Source organism: Protomyctophum parallelum (genome assembly GCF_964188405.1).
Source record: "Protomyctophum parallelum genome assembly, chromosome: 22".
Classification (NCBI taxonomy): Eukaryota; Metazoa; Chordata; class Actinopteri; order Myctophiformes; family Myctophidae; genus Protomyctophum; species Protomyctophum parallelum.
This window is the reverse complement of record NC_139714.1, coordinates 29,488,284-29,510,354: the sequence shown is the minus strand read 5'-3', so window position 1 is coordinate 29,510,354 and position 22,071 is coordinate 29,488,284. Positions and strand designations below refer to the sequence as shown.

Below are 22,071 nucleotides of genomic sequence, written 5' to 3'. Positions count from 1 at the left end.
GCGCAGTGTGGAATCGAGCACACGGGGCTGGCAGGAACCAGGTTTACTGGCAAACTACGTGTTTTTGAGTAGTGCAACCACTCCAAGGAACAGCAATATGTCCCTATGTCCAAGTCACTATGTTTAGAGTACCAACAGGGGGCGCTGTTGCACAACTCACTTCAGACTGGTCTTGATTTTTTTATACACAAATTATTAAATATGAATCTCCATGCACCGTTTTCTATTAGACAATATAAACACCCCAAAAAGACTTTACACAGTACTAATAACCCCACCTCGATCTGAACAAGGATATAACCAGAATGAAAAAACAAGGGTAACTTGACATGGATGCAATTCCTGTGTGTTTGTTTACACATAAACAGTGAGTGTTGTTGGTGAACACTGTGCCAACATTTCAAAAAAAGAATTTCAAAACATATGGAAAATAAATACAAAAATTGGACTTTCATCTCATATGGTGATAGCTTCAGGGCTGGATTGTTTTTGTGCATCTGATGATGTGTGGCCTCGTGGGAGATGATGTTATTGTGTGCATGGAAAACTAAATTGACAGGTAATTATGAAACGTGTCAAAACAGCGACTCAGTAACTCCATGTTCTGTCCCTGGTGTGGCTACCGAAGCAAAATCTTTACTAAAACAAAATAAAATAAAAGGGAGTTTAAATTAAGACTTATGTTTCTGTAAGTGGTGACAATCCCAAAGAAGAGAGAGTGGTTTTGCGAGAATTTTTTTTTAAATAAAATGTTGTATCTTCTAATCAAATCCTCTTTTCTCTGTCGTTTGGTTCGATTGAGGAGCACACAAGCTTAGTGTGTCTCTCTGCTGCTAAATCCAAAAATGTCCAACAAAAAAAGTGCCACAAAGTACCAAAGACAAAGACGGTATCCGAGTATCCAAAGGCACTGGTTGGTTATCACATAGTCCCCTCGTGGTCGGTTGAGCTTGAAGATATATTATCTTTATAGTCCTTTCACTGTTCTTTGTATAAAGCAGCTTATTCTTTCTGTGTCGGACTGGTCGGCCCTGGGTAGTCCTGGGCTAGGATAGCCTCTCCATTTCAAACTGGCTGTGTCCATTAGGTGTGCAGGTGTTGTTTGGAGAGTTCCCCCAGGCTTCCGGTGCACGGCTGTAGCCCGACTTCGGCGCATCCCCCGAGGGTCCATGTGTGACCGTGAGGGGGGTAAAGTCGTCCGGCGCTGGTGGAGGTGCAGGCTCAGGGGGCTTGCGGCCGTAGTAGAGCGCCCAGAGCAGGGTGAGGGTCAGCGTCATGGCGAGGATCTGAGCCACGCCTATGGACACCCCCAGGAAACGTAACACCTGGAGCTGCTTCGTTCCCCGGATGAAACTGTAGATCTTTGGCCCGCAGCCCTACAACACACACACACGCACGCACACACACACACACACACGCACACGCACACACACACACAAAAATATACGGTAAATTCTTGGTGAAGGGGGTGAGCCAGACGCTAAACGTAAAAGGATAAATCAACGGTTGCTCTTTTTGAGGAAGTGAAGTTTTAATGTGAACATGAAACTGGGTCTGTTGCTTTTCTTCTATGATTCGCTGCCGGTAACCTAACCGGCACCAAGAAGAGAGAACACATCACCCCCGTCCTGGCCTCCCTCCACTGGTTGCCGGTGTGATTCAGAATACATATTAAGACCCTTTTATTTGTATACAAAGCTCTGATCGGACTAACCCTACATTACAGACCTGGTAAAGTACCCCCCATAGTCCATACCACCACTAGGCACCTCAGATCAACGGACCTGGAGCTACTGGATGTTCCACCGACCAAATTGAGGCTTAATTACTCCATTAGAACTTCCCCCCTTTTTAAATCCAGGCTAAAAACCCTGTTTTTTGCTATTTTTGAATTGGAATCCTGAAAATCATGCAAAACGACATACTATAGTATTGTCTCAAATGATATACTATAGTAGACTACTTCTAGTGAGTCAATCCACGGTACTGGTGGTTCACCCAGTAAATCAAAGTGAATATTCTGCCATCCTAGTTGACACCACGTATTGCTTTGCAGACAGCATGCAAGCCACTTGAGCTTGTTTAATTTGTTTATGAATCTATGCGCAAAGCAAACCAGAGTCTGACTGTGTGCGTGTGTGTGTGTGTGTGTGTGTGTGTGTGTGTGTGTGTGTGTGTGTGTGTGTGTGTGTGTGCGTGTGTGTGTGTTGCGCATGCATGTGCACAAATACAAATGCAAGCACATGCACACATTTGTGTATACATTTGTATATCTGTATGTGTGAAGAAAAATAAATTAATGAAATGTTATGCTTCTTTGCATGCAGCTGTTGTTGCAACCCTTCCAGCTTCTCTAGAAAAAAATGAGAAATAAACTGGGATGGATTTGCTCCAAGTGTGAGTGTGTGTGTGTGTGTGTGCGTGTGTGTGTGTGTGTGTGTGTGTGCGTGCGTGGGTGAAAGGGTGAGTGTGTGCGTGTGTGCGTGCGTACGTGCAGCACCAAAACAGGCAGTAGTACAGTCAGTGTCAGCCCGGTAGAGCGTAGACCTGCTCCCCACGCAAGCTTAATTAGATGTAATGGGCACACTATGTCTGTGTCCAATCTGGCAACCTCAGGCCCACAGGACACACAATGCTATCAAGGCTGAGATTGCCTCTAATTGCTTTGAATGGATTTCTTTCCCTTGCTTCGATGCGCCCCATCATATTTAGTCCGCAAATGGCCTCTGAAGGCATTTCACACTGTGAAATGCTCCGCGTGGGAAAACTCCAAACTAATTCCATTTCTTCGGGACGAGCTAGCGAGTAAGCACCACTCTTTGTGTACTTCAACCAATGTAGAGAGACTCTGGAGAGTGCAGAGGGACTTTTTGGAGAGTGCAGAGGGACTTTTGCCTTAAAACGGGAAGAAAGGCCACACGGTTTTGACATTTACTGTATATATGAGTAACCTCGGATCGCAAGCCACCCGCTTCGAATGTTATCAGCCTATGATCAAGAATGTGTCCGTTATCAGAAGCTTGGAATAGAGCCAATATGTAACCTCGCCCACCAGGCTTTCCACCACCTTGGAGGAAAGCCTGGTCTCTGTTTCATTTCGGTATATGATCCGCTCGGAAGCGGATGATATCGTTACGTCATGTTGTAGTATTGTTTTGTAGTCGACAGGCAGGAACAACAAACACGAACTTCCTTTTCCCTCAAACCGGAAGAATGACAATAAAAGCTCTCGTAGCCTGCAGCTTTTATTGAGAAAAATCGGTTTGAGGGAAAAGGAAGTTCGGGTTTGTTGTTCCTGCCTGTCGACTACAAAACAATACTACAACATGACGTAACGATATCATCCGCTCCCGCCCGGGTCATATACCGAAATGAAATGGTGCCAAGGCTAGCCAATAGTGAAACTACTGACACGTTAGGGAGCGCTTGCTTTCTGTGACCATGACCGTGACCATGACGGAGGTGTGCTGTCTCGGGTGGCCTTGAGCCACGTGAGGCACCGCCAAGCGAGTCGCCATGCCGAGCGTTGCGACGGCCACCAGAGCCGACTCAGAGTCGAGTTGCGTACCGATATACATAATAGTAAATATTAGTCTCCCCTACTTCCCATGCCCCCGACATGTCTGCACCGTCCTGCGTGCGCTCCAAGTGAACACAGCCGAGCGCCATCGCTGAAAACAACGTCAGTATGGCCAATATGGCCATAGTCCAACGTCGTGATAACGGTTGATAATGTGTATTTAATGCAGTGATAACATATGAATGTATATATTTTTTTCTTTTCCATAAATAATATATAAAGTCTGTGTGTAATCTCCTACAAATGTAGCATTTATTTCCTACTTTATTTCTTAATTCACAAGATGATGTCTGGCAACATATACTGTAATGTCCATTTGTTTGTCTTATTGTTTTTTGTGTGACTGTTTTTGTTCATTATTGGTTGTTAAAAATGTAACAACCAACACCTGCCCCAACCTATCCACTGTTTCAAATGAGTTTCTCCAGACCTGCATATAGAGTGAGCTCAGATTGGAGGGCTGGCCATGTAGATGTATGACAATGTATGAGACGTCCTGATGTCTGACAATCCCCACAGGCTCCATTTCATTCCAATAATGTGTATCTGTGTGTTTATGTATGTATGCATGTTTTTTAGTAGGGAGAGGGATCTCACTTCTTGATGAAGGTCGCTGAGGTCGCGGTAATGGGCATGGCGAGCGCATCCTGGATACTGATTGGAGCAGCAGGAGTCAGGTGGCCACTCCATCTCTGTCATCTCCAGCCAATCCGTGAAGTAGATCACTCCGCAACACTTAAACTGACAGTGACAGCCAATCAATAGTAGGACAACGCAATCAATAGTGTGTGTGTGTGTGTGTGTGTGTGTGTGTGTGTGTGTGTGTGTGTGTGTGTGTGTGTGTGTGTGTGTGTGTGTGTGTGTGTGTGTGTGTGTGTGTGTGTGTGTGTGTGTGTGTGTGTGTGTGTGTGTGTGTGTGTGTGTGTGTGTGTGTGTGTGTGTGTGTGTGTGTGTGTGTGTGTGTGTGTGTGTTTACCTCTGTCTGGAAAGTGTTCCAAGTGTGTGTGAGCCATTGATAGCGCTGCAGTCCATAGTTTGGCATCCTGGACTTCAGACTGATCATATCAGACCTCTGGACTGTGGGCTGAAAACACACACACGTACACACACACACACACACACACACACACGCACACACACACACACACGTGTTGAAGATTTTATTTGACTGTCCCCAAGTTTCCAAAAGATATGACATTGCTGCAGTGTAGTTACAGTTTATATTTTATTATTAATGTTCAAGGCATTTTATTTTGCTACTGATTTTAACATTATTTATTTTTGCATACACATATTTGAGTCTTTTTTATATTTTATGCTTTTATGCTGTTAAGTGAACTATGGTACGTACAGGACAAGTGAAGTCTCAAATAACTTAAAATAATTCACTGACATTTTCTCTGATTTGTTTAACCAAGCTGTGACAATATGTTAGTTTCCATAATTTCTTTAGTTATTGTCTCCACCAGGCCGAAGGCATGGGGAGAGAGTATGTTGTGCACTCCGTCCGTGTGAGTCTCTGTGTGTGTGTGTGTGTGTGTGTGTGTGTGTGTGTGTGTGTGTGTGTGTGTGTGTGCATCCGTCCATCCGTGTGTTACCAGCCAATATTTCATATTCCATCCTAATTGGCTAACATTGGCTTTCAAAGTTTGCAGGATTTTTTGTACAAAAAGCCTCAATTCATGAACGCAGCATGCAATTTACATGAAATCTTTCACAGACTTTCCTACTAGGCTGAGGAATATATCCCACCCTTTTCACAATGGCCTGTTATAGCGCCACCAGGTGGATTTTTGCTAAACACATTTTTAGAACAAAGTCCCTCAAATCATCCAATTGCCATCCAAGGCATAAGAAGAAACGGCACCCTTTTCACATTGGCTTATTATAGCGCCACCAGGAGGCCACAACCTGACCTGCCCTGGTGAAGACCTGTGCCCCGAGGGGCACTTTATCTAGTTTGTCTTGTGCTTCCTCGACGATGCTACAGTATATCTTGGACAGATCTTCCTTGAGATAGAGCTGTCCAAACCAAGGAGACTTCCTGGTTCTAAATATTGGTTTACTAACTGTCCAAGGTCAGTGTAGTGGTGCTGGAAGCACGTCTACTTCAGCTGGTCTAGGATCAGATCCCACAACGGCTTTTCACTTCTTTGTCGCCCTCTCATCTTTAAAAATAGTACACTGTAAAGTCCTAGGTGTTAATTTAACTGAGCGTACAAATGTCTCCACCAATGGACAGCCAATATGGGTTCAGAACAAACAGATCAACATCTTTGGCACACGAATTATAATGATATCTCATCATCATCACATACATACATACATACATACGGTCTAGCTTAAACTTGGACTCAGGGGGGTGGACGCCTCTGCCTTGCATAGTCCCCAGTGAATAGGCCCTTCACTGGTAACCCTATTTTGGACTCATTTTAAATATATGAAGGTATTGCGGGCAGGGATTTTTACAAAAAAGCCTCCCCTTTTAAAATACATACACACATACATACCTACATACATACATTTCAGAAGTTTTAGCAGTTTTTAGGGTTAGGGTTATGTGTTGCACACTTCTGTGAAAAGAGATTCACTGTACAGCACACCGAGTCACATTCATCACACAGTGCACATACATATATCGGGCGATAATAATCGTGTTTCTGCTCCTGAAAGGTGAATCATGGTAAGATGTGAATCATCCGTTTGCATTTGGGTCGAGGACGTGTGCTTCTTGTGGAATGAGGCCTTATAAGACCAACGCGGCTCTCCGTTCCACATGCCACGGTTATCTAAACAACAGTCCTCTGGCTTGACTCCGAGTGCTCCAGTCACTTAGCATGCACGGCCCAGTCCTCCTCTCGCTCTCTTACACACGCACACAGCCCCACACACACACACACACACACACACTAGCCTTTGTACTCAACCCTGGCCTTCTGGGCAGCAAACCTTTCATCCTTCGTCCTCCTCCCCTACCCTGTTGTGATAAGCAGACATGCAGTCCATTAGCCGGAGCTCCCCTCAGACCCAGGTGTGCCAAGCCCCTGTCCATAATGAGCTGCTGATAAGAAGCCATTCGGTGGTACGGACTACAATACCCACAACCCCCTGCGGGCAGGCAGGCAGGTGAGTGCTTCTCTGATAAGGTAATGGTGAGGCGGTGCTGTCACCCGCCCCTGGGTCAATGCATACACACACAGGCACACACGCATATACATTTGCCAAAGGTCAGGTCAGCAGCGTGCGTGTGCGGATGGTTGTGTTACTGACTCGGCGCCATAGACGCAGCGCACACACAAACACAACCATCCGCACATGCACGCACGCACACACACACATACACACACACACACACACACACACACACACACACACACACATCACACACCTACACACACACACCTGCTGTGGGACAGAGCTGCTGTGTTCTTTCAGGTGAAGATAAGGCCCTGCCTGGAGGGCAGCCATTGTAGCAAAGAGCGCTGCGGTCATTGTCTTCACACCCCCACTGGGAAGCAGGAGAGTGGAGCGGAATGAATAGAAACCGCATTAGACTATCAATTCGGACGATCTCCAGAATGCTTTTGAAGCTATTCTTAGCCCGACGGAGGCCTCCAGCGTCTAAAACGTTAAGCAGTTTTTGTATGCTGGCCTGTACATTTGCACGTACAAATTTCATTTCAGGTCTCGTTTATTTGCGCGACCAGCAGGCCAGTTGGCGCGGGATGTTGTGTAATGTTGTTTGTGTGAAGTGCACAGACTGCATACACCTTGTCTACAGTCAACAGAAAAAGCACGGAGGAGCACGGAATAGTGGAAAGGGTGAGACATGACTGACATTCCTGGTTATTCTTAGAATGGAGCGATCACAGCACAGCACAGCACTCAAACTTCCAATTGCAGTCACACGAGGAGAGGCTTTCAGGGCGGTTCTTATCTGAAATAACCACCTTTTCTCCAAATTAAACATTCTTTAAACTAATTAAAAAGCAACACCTCTGGGAGTGTGAATACATCATTGTGGGCATCGTTTAGCACTTGTGTGACTACCTACTGTTCTAAAACTATTCAATTTGATTAATTCAAACGAGCGGCGTATTAGTAAAGATGGCACATGGTTTATCCCACTATGGCTGCAGTGTGACCAGTGCAGACATAACCGATACAGTAGCCGTGCCGTTCAAACGGAGAAAAGGAGAGTCACACAGAGTTTCTGTCACCTTGTCATAAGTCCACACCCCACTGGCCAGCTCCACGCAGAAGATCACCAGCAGGCTGCCGAAGTACTGCAGAGAGAGTAGTTAGTTTCATTATTCCAAACTTTTGTTTTATTTCAGTTATTTTTACACTAAAGCGTGGATGGGCAAATCAAAAGAGAAAAATGAAGAAGGTCTATAAAGGAAGTGGGTCGTGGTGCATTCAGTGTACGATGATTGCATTAAGAGTGCAAAGCGTTGAAATGAAAATTGAGTGACAGAAAGAGAACGAGCGAGACACACAAACAGAGACAGAGACGGAGCGAGGAGAGGAGAGTACAGGAGAGGAGAGGAGGCATGACATGCAAGGACAGAGACCAGAGACAGAGCACTAAGATGCGTAGTGTGTTTACGCTAGCCAGTCATACACATGTTCTGTGTAAAGTCATGTCTAAACTAATGCTCCACTGTTAGTCTGAAGGTGTCTCTATGAGTGATTGTGGTGCTGTCATGGTGATGAAGGCCACCTCCCCAAGACCGGCGCAACACCCGTCCATCCCCATGATCTAGCCAACACCATGACTCTCACATTCTAGACAATTTAGCAGCAAAGTAGCTAAGTTAAAAGGAAATAAATACATCTTAAATCATGACTTCATCTTAACACAAACTTGTCATAAATTATGTCTTACCCTGCCTATGCCGCTCCTCTGGTTGCTTTGGATACTATACTCTTACCCCTTGTCCTAATTTATATTGTTCCAAACTGCATAAGGATTACATTCCTTTCGTTGATTTATGGTTGCTTGTACAGTATGTTGCGTGTTGATTTATTTTTCACATGTGGACCACGATGGAAACTCCATGTTTGTGTCACGATGCATTTTTTGAATGGTGACACTGTTGTGATTTAAAGATTGCCAATAAAGTATCCTACCCTACGCCAGATTTATATCTAGTTGTGTGCGGACCAAAAATAGCCAATCTACAAGCTTGCAGATGTACTATTTTTGGTGTGCGATGCCACACGAAATTAAGTACATCAAACCCTTGGCCTTTACAATCACTGTGTCAGACACACACACAAACACACACACAAACACAAACACACACACACACACACACACACACACACACACACACACACACACACACACACACAAACACACACACAGTCACACGCACGCACACAAAACCAGTTATTATAAAGATGAATGCGTGTGAGAGCAAGTCTCTCTGTCAGGCCTGTCAGTGGGGGCCTCGGCTGACGAGCTGTTTGTTTGGGGAGAGTAAATACTGGTGGCAGGCAGATGGCTCTGCCTTTGTTAATGCAGTCATTCCATTTACACATACACACCTACGGTCCCCCTATACCTAGTCAGACGACACGCACGCATCTGAGTGGCACACAGAGGGTCAAATGTAGAAAAACAAAAATATTTCCCCTCGAGAATGTAAAGTAATACATCTGTCTCTCTCTATCTCACACGCTCTCCATCTCCCTCTCTCTCTCTCTCTCTCTCTCTCTCTCTCACACACACACACACACACACACACACACACACACACACACTGCAACAAATGACGAAGGGTTGCAACAAATGATTAGTTTTGGAAACGAGTCATTTGTCCGATCATTTTAATATTAAGACGGTACACTTTTAACCTCTGGACATCCCCTCTGACACACACATGCATGCGCACACACGCGTGCACGCATGCACACATACACACACACACACACACACACACACACACACACACACACACACAGCCATGTAGAGATGAGGGCAGGGCCATTTTGGCTTTTTGAAAAGCATTTGAAATATGCCTTGACTTTCAGCACTGGGCTTCCTCTCTTGGAGAAGGGCTACAACACACCTTCACCTCCTTCCCTCCTCTAATAGCACTTACACAGAGGGTAAGGGGAATGGAGGGAGGACAGGTGGACCAAGGGAGGGGGAGAGAGGGGGAGAGACGGAGAGAGAGGGGGGGGGGGGGAGTTTAAGTTTAGGCAGAGGTGATTGCTGTCTTTAAGTGGCTAGTGAGGCCTATTTTTAAGCGACCTTTTCCTCCGCAAGTGGAAACAGCCAGCATGCTGCAATCTAATACCTGCCCAGCCCCTAAAACCCACCCAGCTTCCCATTGTGCCTCGATTGAATGCACAAGAGCAAAGTGACGGTGGGGAGGTACCAACATACACGATTGGAAACAAAAGCAGTGCAGACAATGCAGACAGTACAACAAGACAAGATGAGATGAGATGATGAGATATACTTTATTAGTCTCCCGAGGAAGAAATTTGTCTTAGACAAGATGCCATATGATGGCCGATAGGTAAATGCACATTAAAGTCCAACTGATCAGCATCCACATCAAACTGATGCAAATTTGTACCAAACGGAGCAGGGCCCTTAAAATCCTGCAACAACAGCACAACCAAATGGTATAGCCTCTACTATTGCATGCTGCTAATGCAAGAGAAAAGATGATGAACCATTTTGACATCTCTCACGTTCCTGGGGTGTGTGACTACTGTAACTAAGAAGCCATGTCTGAGGTCTGAACCTTTGGAATGGTGGTCTAACAGTTACAAAGCACGTAGTTCATGGCTTCATTCATACCCCACCATAGCCAAGAAATCTATCAAAATGTCCAGTGTGAAGTGCACAACACATCGCACCAGGAGTTGTTGTGAGCTTGCAGGTCTGCTATAGAGGGTATGCGCCTGACATCATCATCAAACCCGGAAGTTATGCAGGAACGCCGTCGCCTACTGAGTGGCAAAAAACTACTTTCTGGCCATGACAGCCCATGCATTCCGAACAGAAAAGTCTGATTGCATTAAACAACATTAAACAATATTAAACTCACTTTGCCTGTTGCTTTGCCACTCGATGTGCCACTCGATGTGCCACTCACTTTAAGCATGCGCATACCCTCTATTCTTTAAAAAGACAAAAATGCAAGTTAGGGACCGGCTGCATATTTGCCTATGCTGATATCAAATCAAAATATCAGTTCAGTAGCCAGTATATTGGCCAAACCAATATATCGATCGGAATTTTAAAAGCACCTTGAAGCATCCACTCCTTTCTTTTGTGTGTGCGCGAGCACTGCAGATGGACAGATGGACCGCTGGCGATGCTGGTACAGCAGCCAGCGTGTCTGTCCTTGGGAACCTCGGGGACGTCCCCCAAAACACCGGCCGGCTGGTGAATAAGGCCCGTCGTCCGTAACCCTAGCAGCACTCTCTCTCTCGGCCGCCCTCAGCAGGTGGGGACAGATAAAGTTACCCCATTGTCCCAGTGCTGGAGAGATAGTATTGTCCCCTCGGTGCGTCAGCGAAACACAAGAACGCCTCTGGCAGACTGGCCCTACAGAGAGAGGCTCCACCTGAGGTGAATGGAGTTGCAACAGAGGGGAGGGGGGTGCAGAGAGGAGAGACGAGAGGACAGGAAGTGAACCCGTCCTATACAACGACCCCAGACAACCCAGAGACATTTGGGAGATAAGGTCACAATACAGGACTTCTATCAATAGTGTGTGGGGCTGTCAGGAAGATTCCAAGAGTGTCACGGTCTCAGACTTTGCTCATCTAGATGTTGTTTTTCTATGTTATGTTCTACTTGTTTTCATTCAATGTTCTGTTTATCTAGCTGTTGCATGTCTATGTTCTTGTTCTAGTTGTTTTGGTTCTATGTTCATGTCTTCCCCATGTGTTTCTCATGTGTAATCAGCCCTCCTGTGTATATTAGTCTTGTTCCCCAGTCAGTCCTTGTCGGTTCATTGTTTAGTGTCACTCTGCATTTGTGATTTCTGTTCTGTTCACCTGTTAAATAAAATACCCAACCATGGGTTTTGATCACTACTCCTGCCTGGCTGTCGTGCATTTGGGTCCTCACCACCACCACCACCAGATCGTGACAAAGAGCTTATACGGGGCACTTGGAAACATGGCATGGTTATGTATATTTTGTTTGTCACTATTGTGCCCATAATTAATTTCTATGTGACTCATGATGAGCGTTTTCCCCCCCAGTTGAAAATACATCACTTTTCGTCCTGTCCTGTCCTGTCCTGTCCTGTCCTGTCCTGCTGGACAACTGGTTGGCCCATTTTTTACTTATTCATTCCTTATGACCCATGAACTCTCTCTCTCTCTCTCTAGGTGAGTGATTGAGCAGGATCAGCACACCCCTAATGTTCCCTTTCTGTTTCACTCTCATATGCATGCGCACACACACACACACCCACACACACACACACACACACTTTCTATTTATCTCTCTCAAGCCCTGGCAGATTCAGGCAGTGCTACCGGTGAATAGTTTTTACAGCTGCACCCGTCTGCAGAAGTGCTCATCAGCAGGCCGCTGACATTGGCAGATGCACAGTAACTCAGCGCTCACTTAACTCAGAAAGTACAGCACTCATGAGCACAGTGAGAGTGGCGAACGCAGGACGCATGACGGGCACTGTGTTGGGCCGGATCCCATCCCAAACTGAAGCCCCAAATCTCGCCATTTGTTTTTATTTGGCCCTCTGGGTTCTCTGGCGGCCTTGTTGGAACATTCATAAAGCTCAACAGTGCATGTTGCTGTCAGAAGGGGCCTTGGGTGCCAGTTGAGAGCACCTGGCAGCGTCTTAACTGTAATACCACTGGCACACTAAAACACAGAAGTTGTGAACTAACACCAGAAGGGCTGATTAAGGGTGCCCTATACCTACCACAATTACAACTTGCTCTTCCAATAACAACCAGTTGAGCTCAGAATAGTTTCCACACACACAGACATGAACAGCACATATACTGTACACAGTATACGTGTGCGTGCGTGCGTGCGTGCGTGCGCTTGCGCCCGTGCACAAACAAACAGACATATGCAACCACACTCACTCACGTAGGAAGAGCGAGAGTGAGCACAACACCTACCCAGGATAGGAGCAGCAGATTGCATTTCAGTGTGCCGCAGTAGCCCACCATGGCCACTATGATTAGAAAACAACACACTGCTATGATGACTGGATGGACGGCAGGGGAATACGTCAGGACTGCTGCTTCCTCCAGCCTAGAGAGAGAGAGAGAGAATACGTGTTTAAGAAAGAGTTATCACACCACCACAATACAGGATTTCTATTGGGGTCGATTCCAAGAGCTTGTAGATTAACAGGGCCCCTTGGAGTGCTTATTTAATTATTTGCGTTCATTAAAATGTCAGGGTTCCAGCATGATATGTCTCACACTCTCCCCCATTTCACTCTCACTCACTCCCTTTCTCACTCTCACTCTCTCCTGCTCTGTCACTCTCACTCTTTCTCCCCCTCTGTTACTCTCTCTCTCTCTCTGTCTGTGGTGCATCATTCAGTAAACAGTGAGGGCATTCTGCAGGAATGTAGATGTCCTCTCCGAACGTTGCACTCACTTCAAAATGACAGATGGGAGAACTGGGGGTTGTGTCTGGGAGCGTGACTGGAAAGTTTTGAGGTGAAATTATTTGGAAGGATATTGCAAAGTGCCTGCCCTGTCTAACGGGTTCTTGCAGGGTCGCGTATGAATGCCGATCGGATGCATGATTCAATTAGATTTTCATTAGAGGGGTGGCGGGGAGTAGAGGCGACAATTGGGTAAACTGTAGAGCCGGTTGCTTCCAGGCCTCTGCCAATCCACCCACCCGCTTCCTTATTTTGTTCTCTCAAGTTCAGGGGAAAATCTTGAAGGCATTAATCTGTACATTTAGATTTTAATAAGACCACAATTGAGACAAGCATCTGGCTTTTTTTGTCATCTATCTGGTGTGTTTTAACCCATTCTGACCGGGCACCCATTTTGGTGTCAGCATCATGTTATGCTTTAGCTATTTAAAAATAGCAGATCTACAAGCTCATATCGCGCCACCGAGTGGCGCGATACGAGCTTGTAGGTCTGCTATTTTTTGAAAAATCGAAGAACGACTGACTTTTTTTTAAAATCTGATCTCAGGTCAGAATGGGTTCATCAGACCAGTGTGTGTCCAGTGGAAACCTCGTATGAATCTGATCTCAGGTCAGAATGGGTTAAGTCATTGTACCATACGATAATTGTCTATAAAGTAACCGATCACTCACCGGGTGTGAGCTGTCAGGGTCAGCACAGTATTCAGATAGTCTCTAAGCCAAACCGCAACTCCCAGGACACATGCTGACATCAGCTGGGAGAGAAGGGCACACATCATAAAAGACAGACACATGTTGCAGTAGGGCAGGCAGATAGGATTTCAGCATTTGAGTCACAGCAAAAACAATATCATAGCCTGGTAAAGTGAAGCCTACAACTGTACTGTAGTGGGCAGACTGGGTTAATTAAAATTAAAGTTTTAAAGCTTTGTATTCTGGCAGTAATCGTACTAGTAGTACAGCTGGGTTCTCCCTGTCTCTCTCCAGAAGAGAATTCATTTCTGATTCATCAGCTTCAGTTTTATAGTGTGTTTGAGTTACAGTTTTGTCTCAGACAGCTCATTTCACTCGTCTCTCTAATCCTGATTGGATACAATTGGTATCACAACCTGAACATGCATTTTATGTTTACTAAGAGAGAGGACGCTGATGATTTTTGGATACTTGGGAGACGCCACTGGATGTCTGACTGGATCTACTACTAGATTCTAGACCACCTGCTTCTCTTACCCAGAAGAGTAAATTGAGAGCGTAGAGCAGGCAGCGCAGGCACCTCACCGCGTCCTCCCGAGCCATTCTGAGCGCACCAACTGTTGGCCAACACTCCTCATGTTAACCCGAGGCACCATGGCAACATTCACTGTCAACAAATAAGGAAGGGTGGAGGGGGGGCCGGGGGAGGGAGATGTGAATTAATTCGATTATATCACCAATTGCTACTCCCCGGAAACAACGACCCCTTCCTAGAAACGGCCGCGCGTCTCCTCTGTGCGTAAAACATACCGGGTTTTACATGTCTCGGGGTGCTCCGATCCGATGTCTTGTTTTAGCAGGCTGGGGTATAATAATCCGTGGGAAGTTCCAGAAAGCATTCGCAACAGGTGGTTTCTTACTTTCCTGGCCCGTGGGATGATGGAGTGCGCGGATGAGCATTCGGCGGCGCTGACATTTCCAAATCAATCATCACTCACTTAGCGAAGCTACCACGAAAATGTCTCACACGGACTTTAGTTTTATGCAGCTCTTCTCCGCGCTAAAGGCATTCCATACACTTAGCAACTACAGGCTACAGCGACAGTTATATCGGCTACTTATTGTTCAGTTAAGCGTATCCAGCTTTCAAGTAGCTAAATGAAAAGTTAAATAAAAACTTTGAGAGACGTCCAATCCAATTCCGCCAAAAACAGACGCAGACGGTAGAAGAGATGAACCCGCTCACAACCATAACATCGCAGTCACAGTCATCTTTGTGTGGTAGCGTTTGCCCACCAACGCCGCCGTTATTACTGCGTAAAACATACCGTATTCCGTTCTTCTCAACCTGGCGAGCTGATAAGAAGCTGTGTCCTGTTCAACTTGTGTGTGATTGCGAGTGGTCGTTTGTCAAGCAGCCGGGGGGCGGTCCACAGGGTCCTGACTACAGTCTATGGTCCTGACGCTACGCCTAATTGCATCTTGGCAGCCATGTGCACTGTGAAACCCAGTGTTCATTTAGAGCAGTGGTTCTCAACCTGTGGGCCAGGCCGCGAGGGCATTGCAAGTGGGGCCCCAAATAATTGTTTTAATGATATTAAACAAAAAATTATAAAAAACGCATGCATAGTATTTACAATTTTTCTTGAAATAAACACGGCAGCCAGCCATTGATCACCACTGTTTAAAGGATAATTTCACCCATTTTCAACCTATCTTCATATTTGGTATTTTGGTATTCACTAATACTCATTACTCATTTATATAGGCTATATATAAGATGGCACAATTTGGTCTGTGCATGTACTTGGTCTGTGTCTCAGGAGTCAGGAGGGCTGTGTGGATGGTTCAGAACTAGCTCTGGTCCATAGCCTAGAATCGAAGCAGTAGAAGGCTATGGACCAGAGCTAGTTCAGAATGTGACTTTGATTGTTTGTTTGTTTGTTTGTTTGATTGATTGATTGCTTGATTTATTGATTGAAAAAAATTGCAGAATGGGTACGTGAAATCCAAGGAGACTGCAAAAACTGCTAACCAGAAAAAGCACTAAGACTTGTTTACATTTACAGGGTCCTCCATTTTCAATTCATCAAAACATGTAAAGACATGCAAAAGTAAAAATCATAAAATACACAGAAAAAAGGGAAATACATGAACAGTATAGAAAAATAGAGGGGGGGGGGTTACTTCTTTACATGGGGTCAGCTTCGAATTGCAGCTGCCGGTATTAATGTTCTTTGAGAGCGGATTTGAAGGAGGCTATATAGGCTAGAGATTCACATTTCTTAACGGCTGTTTGCAGGGCATTCCACATTTTAGTGGCATAGGAGCGAATTTAATTTAACCCCTTTGAGCTGAATCTGTTCTATCTCCTCCAGGTAGGATTGCATCCAGCTCACTGATGTGCTATCTTACAATAAATGCACCACGTCTGTGTGTAGGTGAGTGTACGTTACGTACACTCACCTACACAGATGTACGTACAGTACCGAAGCGGGTGCCCACTGACTTCTAAATCATCCACACCATGACACAGATGCAGTGCCTGGCCGTGAGTCGGTCGGTTACATGGTTGTCCAGGAACCACCAGAACCACCGTCTGTATGTGTCCCTTGTGCCCATAAGGGGCGGCCTTAGGAATCTGGAGGCCCGTTTCAAGACCAAATATGAGGCCCCCATATATACCTGACATAATTATTGTTGATACAGGCGTATTGATACAAATAGTTTTTGACTGTTCAAAAACTTCAATATCGCACACATCCATTACTCTCGACAATTACACAGCAAGAACACCTCTCCTCATCCTGTCGTCCCTTCACAATAAGTGTCTCCCCTTTACCTCCCAAAGCCTAGGTTATTAACAGGAAATAGGTGTAACTTAACATGGCGGGGGGAGAGAGCAAGGCAGCGAGTGAGAGAGAGGGCCAAGGGTGGCGGGGGCGTTGACTGACGCCTGACGGTCAGTCAGAGGCCCCCCTGAGGGAGGCCTGTTTCCATTGAAACTGGTGAAACATAGTCTGTATGTGGAGATCATTGTATCTGTCTGTCTGCAATGCAGAGTGAGTGAGTAAACAGAAATTGTGCCATCTTACGATGAGCATTAGTGAGGAGGACCAATTATATGAAGGTGAAAAATGGGTGAAGTGCTCCTTCAACTCTAGAAGCCTAACTAGAAGTTAGGCTACAAAATGGGTGAGAGTCCATTCGGTATTTCGGTTCCATTTGTACAGTCTCAGAGTCAGAGTTAAACGAACACTGAGGATTTTATTGTGCAGTAGCAGCCCGACTGCGCGTCCTCATGAAAGGAAAGGAATGTGGCCTACTTATACCCGCCTCCGACAGATAGCATGCATGGGTCAAGAGGGCACATTTTGAGAGGGCATTATTGTGTTGAGCAGAAGGAAGCTTAATCACCCCGTTTTTTTCCTGGATTGCTTATGACTGGCGACTGTTAACTTCCCATATCGGCTACTGGCTACTGTGCCATTTGGCACAAGGCTGCAGGGAAAAGCACGAGGAGAAACAATATAAGCGTACAAAACACTGACTGACCTCTGCAAATGCCGCCAATCTGTCACAAAGTTGCATTTATAGTAAACTTCCTCCACTACAAGACATGCTATGTGGGTCAGGACTCAGGATCTATTGGTTTAGTGATGAGTGTTGTGTAGATAAGTGCATACTGTGTATGCTTGCAGTGAGCAGTAATTTAGTGCTAGCGTGCAGTGAGATATGGCCTTCTCTATATGAATCAAACAAATAGCATTAAATCAGTGCAAGAATAACAGACAAAAAGGTTTCTGCCTACACCTCCAGGAATGTTGTGACTCGTTACTTCAGGCTACTTTAAGCACCCAATGACCATGCAGGATTTAGTTCGTTTTTAGTTGATTGTTGATGATTGTTGACCGTATAAGTCATATGCTTTATTATAACACATAATGATTATTGTTATAAAAGCATTAGGAATACTGTTAATGCACTATATGCATGGGCTCAATTGATATAATTTATAGTGAGGGTTAAAAGGTAACTCACAATAAACTAATCCTTTTGTCTGATGAAATTATTGGTCTCTATAGGCAATAATATGAATGAAAATAATTTCAGATTAGGGATGCAAGTGCAACAGTTAACCAAACTAATTAATTTAACCGATTATTTAAAAAAAGTATTTTAGAAGCATAGCATCAATAAGCAAAAACAGCAAGCTCACATGACGTGATGCAATGTGTTGACTGACCTTATAGCGATATGTATAGTCTAGGCCCTAGGGGCCTATAGGGTTTAAATAGGGTTAAAATAAGCATAAACAAAATGAAAACCTTCTAATGTGTTTATTTTGAAAGTGAAATATCCCTTTAAGGGGTTATTCGATACAATACAAAATCTATTCAAATGTTATTGTTATCAAAATGTTACAATAAAAATAAAATGGTTCTTGATCATGCAATGAATCGAAAAAGTAATCGCTAGAATAATCAGCCAAAAGAAGGGTTTATTAATGTGTGTGTGTAAATCTATTGCACAATCTATGTAAAGCACTTTGGATAAAGCGCTATATAAATGTACAATTTACCATTTACCAAGGAAGAGAGGACACCTTGATATTAATTAAATTATATTTTCTAAAATGAAAAAAAGGATGCTTGAACATTGGACAACAAGGCCTAATATTTCTACAATTGCTACAAAACCTGGATAGCCTAGAATTGCTTTGATATTAGTATTACACAAACATTTCATACATGAAACGTTTATAATATCATCACAGCCTTCTAGGCCTACGATAGCCAGTGATTTGGGGCATAAACAAGAAGTTGCATGTTTTTTTCTCACTCTTTGTTGTTATGGTTGTTTCGATGTTTTTTTAGAACTACAAGTCCCATATTTAACGCACAAATCGACGGAACGACTGATATTAGCCAATCACATCACGAGCAGCGCCCTGCGTCACATTCTCTGACCTATTTTTTCCGAGCTATTTTTTCCGAGGCAGACAGCGAGTGGCGGCGCCATATTGAAAGACGACATATTTTTCGATTAAACGGCTAAAACGTCCAATTCGCCAAGATGCTTTACCTGGAAGACTATCTGGAGAGTAAGTATGAGATTCGAGTCGCGTCCCTGGTCGACCGGCGGGGGCGTTTTGGACCCGGGTGTGTGTTTTATTCGGTGTCGCTCGCTCGAGCCGTTAGCCTAGCCATGCTAGCATTTTAACGGCTGTTTTGTTCTCTTGGCAGTGATCGAGCAGCTACCCATGGACCTCCGCGACAGGTTCACGGAAATGAGGGAGATGGACCTGCAAGTGCAGAGTATGAACACGCACGCGTACACAGTGTACACACACACACACACACCACGTGCTTTGTTTGTTGTCCTGCAAGATCAAAGTTAGGATGTTAGATGTTGTTGAGCGACCTGCTGAGACATTTAATTTCATTCAGTCACCATTATATTAGTAAAAGAGAAAAAGTAAAGTAGCTTTTTTAGTAGTATTGCAGCTACCGTTAATAACTTTTCTGAAGTTCAAGCAGGACCACAATGGAAACATCATCAGGGCATTTTGTGTTATCCTTTTCCCATTATTGTACATAACTACTTATAGTCCGTACTTTTTGCAAGTGTTAATAAAGTATTCATTAAATCAATCGCCTTAATTGCTGGTCAACTAACTTTGAACTTAATAGAGCAATGGTTTTGTCTGTGGTCCATGAATTGGGTGTTAGGGTGTCCCCAGCAAAACGACATGTTAGTTTGATCTTTACTATTGCCACATTTGACTCGCCTCGGACATGCAGCTAGAGAATCAACATTTCCTAATTTGATTTTCCCTCTGTTATCTATACATGGTTAGATATTACGATAATGATATTGGACAATAAATGATTTCTGGACCAAATCATGTCGGAGATAACATTTATAAGATTGTGGGTACCTGAAATAATCAGTCTGAGACTCTGAGTGGGTACTGGAAGCATTGCTGAGTTGAGTTTACTTTACACTATGCTCTTAATTCAATTCAATTTTATTATAGTGTCAAATCACAAGTTGTCTCAAGACACTTTACAACCAACAAAGATCCACCCAGAGCAAGCAATATTGCAACTGCAATATAACAACTTATTTCATTTGATGTGAGGGATTGCATAGGCATAGCTATGTATGTTATGGTTGTAGCACAAATGTTGACAAGAAGCTGCAATGTAAGAAATATTTAACACCTATTGTATTTTTCTGTTTGGAATGCTTTGACCAAGCTGACATAAGATCACAATATTTCAGTGTATGTATAGATCACAATAGAGTGCCGAAGTCCTGACGTCACTTGCTCATCTCCTGGTTCCAAGGGATTCGGAGGTTTTTCTCTATGGAGAATAACATTGGTCATCTTAAAATCGTCATTGTGGTCCAAAAATAAACACACTGTCTCAGCAATATTGTCGGGAAGGTGTGGCTGTATCATTTACGACAGTCATTCATATTTGATACCATATTAGTTTCTCGTGAAAATGTAACTTAATTCAGTAGCAGTAACATTAGTGTTTTGTGACTGTCGTGATTCTTCATATGAGTGAAATGGCCTGGATGCTGTTGATTTTTCAAACAGTTATGAGGTGATCTAAAATCCCATCCCCCATGGGGATTACAATGCAAATATAAAAAGTACACAAGCCTGTGGACTTAGCGATATTGACTTCGGTGCTCTATAATCTATAATACAATTATTTTTTACTTCCCTGGAATATCATTGCTTACAATCAATCCGCTTGATCTCTGGCAAGGATGCTGCCTTGGTGCACCAAAGATGATCAGTAACTATTTAACCAGAATGTAAAGTCAAAATGAGTGCCAAGAGCTGTCTTCACCTTGCTCTGTGTTACTCAAGCATGCAATTACTTTGCTGTAAAATACACAATGCATGGACAGAACATGTAATGTAATTTATGTAACATAGTAATGGCAGAGCGTTTGAAATGGTTGTGTTGTGTTCGTTCATTTCACCACCAGATGCCACAGACCAGCTGGAACAGAAGGTGATTGAATTCTTTGTCAACGCTAAGAAGAACAAACCAGAATGGAGAGAAGAGCAGATGGAGGTCATAAAAAAGGTTAATAATCATTAATTTGTTCTCATGAGAATCCTCTTCCCTTTATATTGGTCTATCTGTAGTGGCAGCAAACACCAGTTTATGAAATGTGTCTACAGTGCGTTAATATGGCTGGTATTTGTGATAACTTTCCAGGATTATTACAAGGCTTTGGAAGATGCTGATGAGAAAGTTCAGTTGGCCAATCAAATCTATGATCTGGTGAGTATCAGTGGTGTCAACTGTCAACTTTCTGAATGATTATTACATTGAATAATTGAGAAGGGAATCTTATTTATACATCAATGAATCCATTGGTTTGATTAACTACTTTAGACTTCTACGTTCTACCTATTTTATACTAATGTAACGCATTGTAAGCTTTTAGATATATCTATTTCCATATATTTTTCTACAGCATTTAAGATTAAAATATATATTTGCTTGCTTGTTCTTTAAATTATAAGTTTAACTGTACCCATAGAATCAATGGCTGTCCTGCCAATGTCTCTTAATCGTTGGCTCATAGGAAAACCTTGGGAAAAGTTGCAGTCAAGTTGCATCAAATTAGAGTTTGTGGCTTGCATTTGATAGCTGTTATGTGGATAACCTGCCACTAGATGGCAGTGTAATGCTTCATATATTAATTTCTATTGCAATGCCTACCATTGTGGAAGTGATGATTACGTTGTAATAACAGAATTCAAATAGAACTGATCATTTGTGTGTGAAGCATCTTTTGCCTCCACAAAACTGCTCCTATGTGTAGTTTGTTGTCAACAATATGGACAGAATATATACATTTAAGCAAAGAAGTGCACAGCACCAATCATACTTATTGACAATGTGAAAATTGCTGTTGAAATTGTAACACATGGGGTCCATTATAAAATCCATATTTGTCACTGGTCCTGTCATGGCTTAATAGAGTTGTGATGCTTGCACTGTCTTCCAGGTGGACCGGCACTTGCGGAAGCTGGACCAAGAACTGGCAAAGTTCAAGATGGAGCTGGAGGCAGACAACGCCGGTATCACTGAAGTACTGGAGAGACGTAAGTGCCACTTTCTCATT

The 22,071-nt window shown here is 43.9% G+C and overlaps 2 protein-coding genes across 3 annotated transcripts in view; one reads left to right on the top strand and one right to left on the bottom strand.

Moving 5' to 3' along the window:
• Positions 1-206: 206 nt before the first annotated feature.
• tspan12 (tetraspanin 12) lies at positions 207-15,293 on the bottom strand. Of its 2 annotated transcripts, none has more exons than XM_083757897.1 (8): positions 15,234-15,293; positions 14,443-14,572; positions 13,885-13,967; positions 12,713-12,848; positions 7,801-7,866; positions 4,557-4,664; positions 4,178-4,321; positions 207-1,376 (listed from the first exon to the last, which is right to left on the bottom strand). In XM_083757897.1, exons 2-8 carry the CDS (start codon positions 14,506-14,508, stop codon positions 1,047-1,049), a joined length of 933 nt encoding a protein of 310 aa, XP_083614023.1. In that variant the 5' UTR covers positions 14,509-14,572; positions 15,234-15,293; the 3' UTR covers positions 207-1,046. The 2 variants fall into 2 exon arrangements, with proteins under 2 accessions (XP_083614023.1, XP_083614022.1); XM_083757896.1 differs by having other exon boundaries at positions 14,716-15,282.
• A 3,605-nt stretch (positions 15,294-18,898) lies between these two features.
• ing3 (inhibitor of growth family, member 3) overlaps positions 18,899-22,071 on the top strand; it is a gene marked incomplete at its 3' end in the record, with an annotated part of 4,215 nt that continues 1,042 nt past the window's right edge. Inside the window, exons 1-5 of the mRNA XM_083757354.1 lie at positions 18,899-19,009; positions 19,152-19,223; positions 20,920-21,020; positions 21,156-21,221; positions 21,955-22,051. Of these exons, the coding sequence (XP_083613480.1) occupies positions 18,982-19,009; positions 19,152-19,223; positions 20,920-21,020; positions 21,156-21,221; positions 21,955-22,051 (364 nt within the window). The 5' untranslated portion in view covers positions 18,899-18,981. The remainder of the gene's footprint in view (positions 19,010-19,151; positions 19,224-20,919; positions 21,021-21,155; positions 21,222-21,954; positions 22,052-22,071) is intronic.